Source organism: Alosa alosa, chromosome 23 (assembly GCF_017589495.1).
Source record: "Alosa alosa isolate M-15738 ecotype Scorff River chromosome 23, AALO_Geno_1.1, whole genome shotgun sequence".
In the NCBI taxonomy this organism is placed as follows: Eukaryota; Metazoa; Chordata; class Actinopteri; order Clupeiformes; family Clupeidae; genus Alosa; species Alosa alosa.
This window is the reverse complement of record NC_063211.1, coordinates 277501-291157: the sequence shown is the minus strand read 5'-3', so window position 1 is coordinate 291157 and position 13657 is coordinate 277501. Positions and strand designations below refer to the sequence as shown.

The 13657-nt window shown below is 44.5% G+C and overlaps 1 protein-coding gene across 1 annotated transcript in view; it reads left to right on the top strand.

Moving 5' to 3' along the window:
- Positions 1–13657, top strand: part of si:dkeyp-27e10.3 (UPF0606 protein KIAA1549) — a 68039-nt gene that overhangs the window by 26994 nt on the left and 27388 nt on the right. The window contains 7 exon segments of the mRNA XM_048235610.1: positions 774–1203; positions 1205–1914; positions 2477–2565; positions 3601–3778; positions 4062–4192; positions 5522–5711; positions 12970–13029. Coding sequence (XP_048091567.1) covers positions 774–1203; positions 1205–1914; positions 2477–2565; positions 3601–3778; positions 4062–4192; positions 5522–5711; positions 12970–13029 — 1788 coding nt within the window.

Genomic DNA, 13657 nt, shown 5'->3' with positions numbered 1-13657 from the left:
AGGGGGAGACTCTCTGATAGGGCAGGTATTTTTAGGTGCCGCAGTTTTGAATGTAGGCTGTTGCTGGTGCTCATGTGTGTAGACATTCACAGCCTTAAACTGTAGTAGCGTGTTTGTGTGTGTGTGTGTCTGTGTATGTATGTATTCCACTTAGAGTTTGAGAAGAGACTAGTAGACTAGAAGCATAGTTTGCAAACAGAAGTGGCAGTCATTTGTGTATATAATGATGTGGCTGTAGTTGTGTGAAGCTTATAAATAATGATGTGTGCATGATAAACTACTGTGCAGAGATGTCACTACATGATATTAGCCTCTTTGTCTATGTATGCTAAACTACTGTGCAGAGATGTCACTACATGATATTTGCCTCTTTGTCTCTTTCCATATTTTGACTCCGTGCTATGTGATGTGAATATTAGACACACAGGTATGAGTGTTTAAATATTCAAGAGGACTGCAGTGTGTACCTTTCCCAGCCATACCATTCATTGGCTATCCTGTGTCTGTTCGCAGTGTCCAGCCTTTCTGAGAGAGGTCTGCCTGAACCTGCTGCAAGAATAGCTTCAGCCGCAAATAGAACATCTTTGTCGTTGTCGTCATCATCATCATCATCATCATCATCATCATGGCCACAGCGGTTTGAAGCAGCTCGGCGGCATTCTCCCCCAGGATCCAGACATTCCAAAAAGGCCAGTGGTCACCATGGCCACGGCCGGGGCCCAGTCTCAAGCGCCAACGCCAACGTGTCCAGGGCGAGGACAGAGGCCTCTGATGACCGGACGACGGCAGCAGCCGCGAGGACGGTAGCCGTGACGACGGCGCCCAGGGCATCCACCTGCTGCTGCGCCCGCCTGAGCTCCTGGCACCCAGCCAAGGCCCGCTTCTCCATGGCAACGAGCGCCAAGGCCCGCTTCTCCATGGCAACGAGCCCACACCCGCCACGCCCACCCTGGCGCCGCCCGACGACACCGAGTCGTCCCCCACGGCCGAGGACTGGGGCTCCGGCGACTACCTGGAGACGCTCACCTTCATGGGGGCGGACGCAGAGGACCTGTCGCTTCTCTCCAGCCTGCCCACACACACACACACACTCACACACTCCCCGATGCGCACGCACACGCACGCGGAGGATCTGGACGAGGCCGGCACGGGCCTGAGCTACGACACCGCATTTCCCGCCCGCCCGACACTCCCCCTCTCCTCCAGGCCCCTCCCTCGGCCGCCGGCGACCCGCGCCTTCCTCCCGGGCGGACGTAGACCAGGAGCTGGATTTCGATTGGGCGGAACTGTACCCCATCGAGCCCACAGAGATGCTCCTGCCTGACATGAACAGTCTGGAGTACTACAACATGCTGCAGAACCGAGAGAACGTCACGCGCACACACACCACGCACACACACACACACACACCCAGCAAGGAGGCCAAAGACAACAGCAGTGCCGGGCAAGAGCAGAGGGACAGCAAGGACACCTCTCTCATCTCTCCCACCCCCGCACACACCTTCACACACATGCTCACACACACACACACACACACACACGCTCCACCTCCTGCACCCACGCCTGCTAAGCCCTCCATTAGCCCCACCCCCTCCCTCTCCCCGCCCATCCTCAGAGCTCCTCCTACAGACACCCATAGGCCCTCCCCCCCCAAGCCCACCCCTCACGCCTCCATGGGCATAGCACGCCCCCCCGGCCCCCCTGCCATACCCCCCCCGGCTCCCAGCATCCCCCGCAGAACGACCACCCAGGCGGTCACCACCAAGCCGCCGCGCGCCCCCTACGCACCCCGCCCCAGCACCATGCCTCCAACACAAGCCCCAACGCCTCCAACTCCAAGAATCCCCCTGTCCCCGCCGAGCAGACAGCCCTTGTGCAACATCAGTAGACCTGATATGTACCTCGTGCAAGTGGGTATGTGGGATCAGTCGTAGCATTTAGCATGTGATGCAAGTGGGTATGTGGGATCAGTCGTAGCATTTAGCATGTGATACAAGTGGGTATGTGGGATCAGTCATAGCATTTAGCATGTGATACAAGTGGGTATGTGGGATCAGTCATAGCATTTAGCATGTGATGCAATGTAAGTATTAGCAATAACAATTGTAATATTTAGATGTTTTTAGTATTATACTGTTTAGCATAAACACATAAATTGACCCGAATATTGACATTAAAAAGTCATATACTTTTCTAATTGCTGTCAATGATACCATTTATATGTATGTTTTTAAATAATTTTAGTATTAGTCATTGTAAAGTCTGAAAATCACTGTCCAGAAAGTTAAATATCATGTTCTAAACTGTATTGATTGAGGCCTGAAGGCTACTGATTAGTCTTGGTGTGAAGTATACTGCAGCACTGCATGATGTTATAAAGTGTATTGATTGAGGCCTTAAGGCTACTGATTAGTCTTGGTTTGAAGTATACTGCAGCACTGCAGTGCTGACTGCTGCCCTCTGCTGGCTGGTGCAGGTATGCCAGTGGGCACATCCGTTGCTTTCGCCAAAGCCCACATCAAGGACGTCCTGAGACGGGAGTTCAACCGCTCGGTGGAGCTGCAGGTGAGTGTCTCACTGTCAGAGCGTCAGCTGGACCATAGCATACACATACAGACCAGGGGTCAGGGGTCAATTCATAAAGAAATGTAAACATTTCAGATTTGATATGAGGGGTCAATTCATAGACAAATGTAAACATTTCAGATTTGATATCCCTTCGCTGCATAGTTCTCTGACATTCTATTACTGACTGCTCTTGGATATCTTGCACACATACTTTGCATACACATGCTCAGGTAACATGTTGTAATGTTCCACATCACTTTTTGCATAATTGTAATATAGATTTAAAGAGTAGAAAATGTATATGTAAAATGAATAGAAATGTATGTAAAATGTACATAATAGAAATGTATGTAAAATGTACATAAATGATGAAAATGTGAGGTGGATGTAAATGCATGGATGCCTAGACGACCTCTATTTGCATTTATTCACACTGCATAGGTGTCCATATTTGCATGCACATAGTCAAAGATAATTAATGCGTAGCAAGATGGGTCGTCCTAGTTCATGTCTATGAGGTCAAAGTTCAGTCAGAGACAGGCTTCAGTCCCCGCCTGCACAGGGGCGTGTCACTGACGTATGACTGACGTTTCGGTTCCACGCCAGACAGAAGCCGGAGTACAAAACAAACTTGTGTACACCTTCATTAATGTTGATTTTCTCCTGACTGGAGGGTCATACTGTCACGACATTCTCCTGAAATGGGGTGGAGGGTTTGGAGATCATGATACCGTGTCCGAAATGTGCCTCCATTGCTCAGAAAAATAAGGCTTTGACAAATTCTGGGAAATTCTTGGATTCTGCCATAGACCTCAATGTTAAAAAGGGAGCCTGATCACTGCATAAATGGGGGATAGTGGCCCCCCTCGTGGGGCGTGTACTACTGCTACCCTATTTGCATACATTTCCAGGGACAGGAAATGGCCTCTCAGGAAGTATCTTCGTAATCAACCATCTTTGACATAGTGTTTTGTACCGAGCTGAAGGATCATGTTAATGACCTTTAACCTCGTGACCTTTAACCTTTGCCAGGTGCTCAGGGCTCCGCCCACCTTCATCTTCCGCACGGTGGCCGGCCCGCTGGTGTTCACAGCCGTTTCTGTCATAAACGCTCTCCTCCAATCAGCACGCAGCTCAGCCTCCAGCACCATCCTCTCTGTCACGCCCATCTCCGTCTCTGTGCCTGACCACAAGCACCTGGTGCACTCAGGTGTGCACACAATGATGTGTGTGTGTGTGTGTGTGTACCTAACCACATTTTATTGCTTTTTTAAAAAAATTGGACTATTGTGTATGTGTGTAACAAGCCAGTTATACATTGTAAACATGCATGGATTTTTAATCTGCTTTTTAATAGTTATAAAACAAATTGAATTCTTTTTAAATTCATATTGAAATTGTATTCACATTTTGTAAATGTGGCCATGTCGTGTGTGTGTGTGTGTGTGTGTGTGTGTGTGTGTGTGTGTGTGTGTGTGTGTGTGTGTGTGCAGTACTTCAGTTTGTTCCAGGCCACGTGGATGTGCGTGTGTGCAGCTTCAGTGAGCAGGTGGAGAGAGGCCTGCTCACAGCATACACTGAGGTGCGCCGACGCTACCAGGAAAATGGAAGCTTCACCATAGAGGTAACTATGACAACCTTAACCCTTTAGCCGCCAGGGTTTAAATTGGATTTTCACATCAAAATTTCAAAAGGCCATGGCTTGAAAGTGGTCAGAGATAAAGTCCTACTGGAAATGTGAAAATCATTGAGTATGAACAAAAGTTTAAAAAGGTGGTCAATTTACTCATCTAATTTGCATATTATGACGTCACTGGATGGCAACCATCTTGAATTATGCACATTTCAGTTAATACTAGATGTTGAACATATTTGAGCAGTTTTACTTACTTTTTTTGTCATTCCACCGACATAACAAATGAACAGGAAAACAGTCACATGTAAACCAACAATAGTAAACTATTACTATAACCACAAACCCTATGCTACTATACAATAATGTAGCCTGGTAAAATAAGTTCCTATCGTGGGTGACTTTGTAGTTCTTCAGAGCCCTATTTTTACTACCCCTGCTGTCTGTACCACGTCCATTACGGACACTATCATCACTATTACCACTGGCACCTCCAGCTATGTTGGGCAGAGGGTCGAAATAAGCATGGTATGCTTAGTGGACACCGTCGTCTACACGCAAAGACGCACCTCCATTCACAGACGCACCGTGACTATCACTGTCAATAGACGATCGATCATATTCTCCAAAAGGCAGATACTCTCTTTCAGAATCAGAGTAGGTGAATAACAGACCCAAGACTTCATCACATGTGAATTTTTTTTTTAACATTTGGTGTATTTCTGCAAAACTGCAATTTGTGCAAAACTATGGCCCGCATCACTTCTGCGTTATAGAGGAAATGCACATGTGTTTCTCGCGTATTTCCTGAAAACTTTCACAAACAAACATGAGCTTCAATTGAAGCTCTGGATGTCTGCCAACTAGTGGTAAAGAGTGCAAAAGAGATTTTACACTGTACTCGAGTCTATCGTCTGTTTTATTCAGTAATGACGCTTGTCGCAATATTGCGACTTGGGTGGTTAGAGTGTTAATGGAAGCTTCACCATAGAGGTAACTATGACAACCTTAATGGAAGCTTCACCATTGAGGTAACTATGGCAACCTTAACCTTGACACAACATAAAAACAGTACACTGACCTGAGCCCTTATCCTGACCTTAATATCCCATTACATTAATCATTGCATCCATAATGCATCTTTAGCTCATATTAGTCAGATTGTTCAGAGTTTTATAAGTGAATGCCACTAGACTGGACACATGCATAACAATTTTCTATGACCATGGGTGGGGTTTGGTGTGCGTGCGTGCGGGTGGGTGCGTGTGTGTGTGTGTTTGCGTGCGTATGCGTTTGTGTGTGTGTGTGTGTGTGTGTCAGATTGTCAACATCACAATCAGCATGGCCAAGGCCCAGCGTCAGCAGCAGAGGGCGCCGGTGGACGTCACCTTCGCTGTGAAGGACGAACGCGGCTACCTGCTGGGGTCAGAGGTCAGCGGTCACCTGCGACAGCTCAGCATGGTGGAGTACAGCTTCTACCTGGGCTTCCCTGTGGTGCAGATAGCAGAGCGTGAGTTTACACACACACACACACACACACACTCACACACAAACACTCACACACAAACACACACACACTCACACACAAACACACACACACTCACACTCATACACACTCACACACACACACACACAAACACTCACACTCATACACACTCACACACACACACACTCACACACACACACACACACACATACACACACACACACACGCACACAAACACACACAAACACACACACACTCACACACAAACACACACACACACACACTCACACACAAACACACACACACACACACACACACTCACACACAAACACACACACATACAGTGGGTCCCCGTTAAGTTTGGACGGGTTCCTTCAGGAATCACGCACCCCATTTTCTCAGCAGAAATGGCACAAACTGCAGTTGACACAAACAACCACAAGGTGTCACTTGGGAGTTCTGCCACTACTATTTTTGATACGACTTGACTTACTGCTTCCATGAGGCATTTTCCAAGTCAGTAGAACAATCAGAGAAAGCTGAGCCATTACCAAACATATATGATAATACAATAGCGTGAGTTTATATATCTTATACCCTATTTGTCACGGTTACTTATTTGATAGTGTAACGATAAAGCATGAGACTTTCAGCGGCACGGAACTTCTTAAATTGATCCGCGGTAGTTTAAGCTTACACTTGACAAAACATTATAATATGACAATGTAGATGCAATTGTTGGAAGATGGTGCAGCTCCATCCTTTAAGAAAGCACCGTGTGCAGGGATGGAGAGAGAGAAAGCGAGAGGGGATGTGTGTTAGAACTTAGATGCGTGTGGAAAGTGCTGTTGAGACTGGGCGAAGTCATATTCAAAATAATGCAAAAAATAAATCCGCAGATAAAACCAATTATCCTCATTCATTGCAACCGCAGCATGCCTGTTTGCCGACGTTCAAACAAAAAATATATCAAAGCACCTTTTGCGTTTGAATGTAGCACGAATTTAAACAGCTTGACAAATGATTTAGCTAATTGATTATAGCCTGTACAGCAATTGTTGAACATTTACCTGTACAAGTACATTGTTAGCCTACAGACCAATTTCCATAGTGCACATCTTATCAACAGTTTGAATGTCGTGTGTGTTTCTGCATTGACAAATACCGTTCAGCACAATGATTCATGCCCAATTAATTTCCCCTGTTAAAGTGTTCGCCTTTGTTACACTATTTGGTTTCATGATGTAGCCTATGATAAACACCAGCCAAATACTCAGCTAATGTTATAGGCTATACAATTTCCCCTCTTAAAGACAATCTGGTGTAGCTTATTAGACTAGGCTACTATTAAAATGCACCGGCGGTAGCCTTGGCTATGTGTAAAGTAAGCTATCGCATGATTTCATGCACGTAAGTTCATGCATCTGTCAAGTTCAGTACAGGGCCTCGCCCCCCTTTGCGGCGGCCCTGCAGCTCCTCCTAAGACAGCTTAAGAAAAAGTTAAAAGCGATAAACCCGGGAAAAGTTGACAGGTTTGTTTAGGTCCCAGTGATTATTTGTGAAATTGTGCAAGCGACAGCCTTTTCAAGGCATTTCAAGGAAGGAGTCGTAGCATGCAAGCTCCCAAATTGTCCCAGTAGACAGAAGGCATCAATAGCCTAAATTATTGGGACTGGGGAGGGTCATGCGTTTTTCTCAATCACTTTGGAGTGTCATAGAAAAATGTCTTGCTGGCGAGGGAGGGTCACGTCTTTTTGACTTACGCTCCCAAAACTCCTCCGTAGCCCCTTAAATAAATAAATTAACAGTCCCTAATTGATTATAGCCTGTAGGCCTACACCAGCAATTGTTGAACATATACCTGTACAGGACATTGACAGTAGCCCAGCCTAACAAGCAGATGTTGCAAAAAAAGCGCAATTAATCAGAAATAAATAATGTAATCTGCATCGGCTTTATTTAACAAACTGCAAGCAACAAGAGGGTTGAGTTCGCTGTGAGGCCAAACCCAAGAGCAGAGCCTATCTGCTAAGGCACTCGATAGGCTATAACGAGCTGTGTCGCCTGGAAAGACAATAAGATGCTTTCTGAATAGCACAGCGAAGCGGCTCTGGTCATCCCATACCCTCCCCCACTTCCTGTAGCCTACCATTATGACTTTGCCGTTTTGGGACATTAAGCTTTTTTCGTTAAACCCCCCCCCCCCCCTTCTTTCACAAGCAGTGGGGGCGGGGCACAAAGTAACACTTTTGGTAGACAAAGGAGGGTTCTCGGCGCTTCTGTCGTTTGGCCACAATCCGGTGCAACCAGGCCAGGACAGATATTTTAGAGCAGGGTGTCAAACTCATTTTCATAGAGCCACATCATTGAATTTATAGGTTACTGAGGGCCACATAATCGGGTGAACATGTGCATGGTGCAACCATGAAATCGGTATTGCAGTATGGCTTATTCAAAATTGGTGTGTAATGGTCCTAACCACTTTAAAACAGTGTGGCTGAAATAAAAACAAACAGCCTACAACAGTAACATTTTCAAATGCAACTTCTAGGCCTACAGTATTAGTTAACAACTGATCAATATGCATTCATGGACTGACATTGATGAGAATAAACTGCAGTCAATAATGTGCATAACAATGTCCATAACACATATCACCACTAAAATTAACTGTGGCTAAGAAAGGTACTGTGTGTGTGTGTGTGTGTGTGTGTGTGTGTGTGAGAGAGAGAGAGAGAGAGAGAGAGAGAGAGAGAGAGATGGTATGGCATTACACCCACCCACCCCCACCCCCCAAAAAACAAATTCAGCGTGTACAATATTTGTCCGTTTCCGGTTTTAGGTCCGTGCATTGCAAAAAAAAAGTAGCCTACATAGCATAACAATATCCACATGCAATAATACAACAACAACGTCTCGATGACCTATTAATTTGGACAAATTGATACAGCCCTATAACTAAAGTTACCTTTAGTTTTGTTCTAGCGTACCGTGACTTCTGGCTTTAAACAGCTGTAATCTAACGTTCTGACAAGCACACCAATTGCCTACCTTGTTCTTGCCCATCTGGAATAACTCCTCTAGCTTTGCTGTCTCCATCCTTTCTGTTTTCGTTGTTTAAACTTGTGATATCCATAACTAGTGAATTAGCCCAACATTGTGTGCTGATAACCATATATAGATAGCCGAGTAAAAGAAAACAACAAGTAGCCTAGTTGTGCCTGCGTGCGTATTCTGTCTTTAAAGTTTAATAATGTTCTGCACCTTTTACTAAAGAATAAAGAAAATTAAGAAGACATCTGAGCTGCACCGGCGTCTCTCCTTCTCTCTAACACTTTTTGGCTTTGGCTAAATATTTCTAAAATCATTTTAGTTTCACTAGTCACATGTTTTAACAAGCAACACTTGTTATTGAACTAATAACAGACGTGTGTCGAAAATTGACTTTATTTTCCATACGGAGAAATAACACCAGAGTCTAACCAAGGTCAATCTTGCCAAAAAGCCCTCAAACCTGAAAACACATGAGGCAAAGTGCAAAACATCACAAAACTAACTAAACTAACGCTTGCATATTTTTGTATTGCAATCATTGTAGCCTACAGTTGTAACAGCGTGTAACAGTCGTTTTACTCCCCCGTATCGCTCATTATAAAGAGCGTTTAAGCGTGTCCCAAAACAGCTATCAATTAATCACCAAGCGTCTTATAAACAAGTATTGCCAGGAGCAACACCTTGCAAAAATGATAACAATAGGCCTAGGCCTTTATATGGCTCTGCTCCTGCCTAGATTCGAACTCAGAACTACCTGAAAGTTGCAGACCTGTTCTGGAAATACGTGCATTAACCCACTTTCGACCCGTCAGACAAGCTATCTGCCGGTAGGCCTATTGGGTAGGACTGTAGCCTATACTGGTTGCTGTGGCACAGTCTTGAGTGACCCGAATTCGTTTTTCTTTGTCATATGAATGCTGTCATTTTGTTAACATTACTGTTAAGGAGATGCTGTAGGCAAAGGCTATATTTCAACCTCGTTAGTGTAGTAAAAAAAATCAGAACTATTCACAAGGTTTCTGGGCGGCATATTTATGTTCTGTTAGCAGCCCGAACTTCTCATGACTACCGACAAAGTAGCCTACTGCCAGCTGACGAAGCTCTCATTTTAAAACATTACTGAGAGACAGGCACTGTACAATCAAGAAATCTTGCCACTGAATCAAAACTATGTTAAACATTATGTACAAAGCTTAGGCTACAGTGGACTAGCATGTTGCAGGGGCTGCTAAAAACACAGAGAAAACGCTGAAAACTTCGGCCAATCACAGCCCTTGCTGTCGAGTCGCCGTCTGGTTCGACCGTGGAACGCACAGCGGACTATGCTGCTGCCCCCAAGCGGCTGCAGTTGTACTTACATTTAACCCAGCTGCGTGAATCACCTTGATGGTGAATGAAGTGTCAATTCTTAACTGGGACCCACTGTACACACACACAGACACACACACATACACACACACACAGAGACACACACACAGACACACACATACACACACACATGCGCACACACACACACACAAGCACACACACACTCACACACACTCACACACATACACACACACACACATCTGGCGCCGCGCATACACACACACACACTCACACACAAACACACACACACACTCACACATACGCTGCAGCATGCGCACACACACACACACAGAAACACACCGCGTGCTCATGCAGCGTGCGCCGCGCACACACACACACATACATGCGGCGCCTTGACACACACACACACACATGCATACGCGACGCACACACACACATACACACACACACACTCACACACAAAACACACACACACTCAGACACACACACACACACACACACACTTACGCGGCAGCGCGACGCGACGCGCGTTATCGCACACACACACACATACACATACGCACACGCGCCTGTACGCACGCACACACACACATACACACACACACACATATTCACACACGCACGCACGCACGCACGCACACATACACACATACACACACCTGCAGCAGAACATGCATTTATAGATGCATATGCACACACACTAACATACTTACACACTTACACACTCACACACTCACACATACACACTCACACACACACACACTTACACACACATATGAGGGGCCGTCTAGGCCTTAATTCATACTTGGTCTTACACACACTATCATAATCTTGCACATACACCACTATACTCATGCACACTCACTATTATAGTCATTTTACATGTATGGATGAGAGGGTATAGTCGTGTATGTGAGAGAGTATAGTAGTGAATGTGAGAGAGTATAGTAGTGTATGTGAGAGAGTAAAGAGTATAGAGTGTATGTGAGAGAGTATAGTAGTGTATGTGAAGGAGTATAGTAGTGTATGTGAGAGAGTATAGTAGTGTATGTGAGAGAGTAAAGAGTATAGAGTGTATGTGAGAGAGTATAGTAGTGTATGTGAGAGAGTATAGTAGTGGATGTGAAGGAGTATAGTAGTGTATGTGAGAGAGTATAGTAGTGTATGTGAGAGAGGAGTATAGTAGTGTATGTGAGAGAGTTTAGTAGTGTATGTGAGAGAATATAGTAGTGTATGTGAGAGAGTAAAGAGTATAGTAGTGTATGTGAGAGAGTTTAGTAGTGAATGCGAGAGAGTTTAGTAGTGAATGTGAGAGAGTATAGTGGTGTATGCAAGAGAGTATAGCAGTATATGTGAGAGAGTATAGTGGTGTATGCAAGAGAGTATAGTAGTATATGTGAGAGAGTATAGTAGTGTCTGTGAGAGAGTATAGTAGTGTATGTGAGAGAGTAAAGAATATAGTAGTGTATGTGAGAGAGTATAGTAGTGTATGTGAGAGAGTATAGTGGTGTATGTGAGAGAGTATAGTGGTGTATGTGAGAGAGTATAGTGGTGTGTGTGAGAGAGTTTGCATGAAACGGAAGGAGTTTGATTTCTCAGTTCCTGATTGGTTTGTCAATGTCACTTCTCTCTAGCTAGCCAATTAAAATCAAGGAAGGGGAGGGACCTACACTGTCAACAATGTTCGTGTAGACCTAGTGGTCGAGGAAAAAATCAGCCAAGTCCTATGTGGACTACTGAAACTATATTAAACTACTACTGCAAACCGAATGCAAATTAGGCTACAAAGACATGAGGGGTGCCTATTCTATTGTAGCCTAATAGCCTAGGCTACCAGCTCCAGCTCCACCTCCTTTTCCCTATAGTCTCTCACATATACTCTTTACTCTCTCACATACACTACTATATTCTCTCACATTCACTACTATACTCTCTCACATACACTACTATACTCTCACATACACTACTATACTCTCTCACATACACTACTATACTCTCACATACACTACTATACTCTCTCACATTCACTACTATACTCCTTCACATACACTACTATACTCTCACATACACGACTATACCCTCTCATACATACATGTAAAATGACTATAATAGTGAGTGTGCATGAGTATAGTGGTGTATGTGCAAGATTATGATAGTGTGTGTAAGACCAAGTAAATATTTTTAGAAAAAAAGATCTGAAAACATACCTGTACAGGAAAGCTTTAGTTAACTCATCTTATCCTGTAGACTACATTTTCAGATTATTCTACATCTGCTACTATTGGAGGGCGCAGCCAGCCAGAAGCAGATGGGCTCCCTATTAAGTCAGGTTCTGTAAGGTTTCTTCCTGGAATATGGGAGTTTTTCCTTGCCACAGTTGCCACTTTTGGGGGGTAAGGGTTAAGGCTGCCAGTCTTATGGCGTCATTTTCTATATTTTTGATATGTTGCTGAGTATAACATAAACCAAAGAAAAAGTGATTGATAATGACTGACTGCCTATTATTGTGAGCATGCCCTCAAATGTAAAGCACAGCTGCATTCTGTGTATGAAAGGTGCTATACAAATAAAACTTTATTATTATTATTATTATAAGTATGAATTAAGGCCTAGACGACCCCTCATACACACACACACACACACACACACACACACACACACACACACACACACACACACACACACACACACACACACACACACACACACACACACACACACACACACGTACAGTTGTGCTGTTGTATCTACAGTGTGTATGTGAGTATGTACTCTCATTCTCATATACACCAACCACAGAGGATACAGTTAGAATATTTTAGCCTGAAATGACTTTTCATCTCTGATATATGTGTGTGTGTGTGTGTGTGTGTGTGTGTGTGTGTGTGTGTGTCTACAGCATTTCATTACCCAGAGCTCAATATGACCCACCTGCTCCGCTCCTCTTGGGTGAAGACGGGTAAGAGCTTACTGACCTCACTGGAGCAGAGTGTATAAGTGTGTGTATTTGTTAGTGTGTGTGTTTGTGTGTGTAAGAGCTTACTGACCTCACTGGAGCACAGTGTATAAGTGTGTGTATTTGTTAGTGTGTGTGTTTTGTGTGTGTAAGAGCTTACTGACCTCACTGGAGCACAGTGTATAAGTGTGTGTATTTGTTGTGTGTGTGTGTGTGTGTGTGTTTGTGTGTGTAAGAGCTTACTGACGTCACTGGAGCACAGTGTATAAGTGTGTGTATTTGTTAGTGTGTGTATGTGTGTGTTTGTGTGTGTAAGAGCTTACTGACGTCAATATAAGTGTGTGTATTTGTTAGTGTGTGTGTTTGTGTGTGGAAGAGCTTACTGATGTCACTGGAGCACAGTGTATAAGTGTGTGTATTTGTTAGTGTGTGTTTGTGTGTGTAAGAGCTTACTGACGTCACTGTAGCACAGTATATAAGTGTGTGTATTTGTTAGTGTGTGTGTTTGTGTGTAAGAGCTTACTGACGTCACTGGAGCACAGTGTATAAGTGTGTGTAGTTGTTAGTGTGTGTGTGTGTGTTTGTGTGTGGAAGAGCTTACTGACGTCACTGGAGCACAGTGTATAAGTGT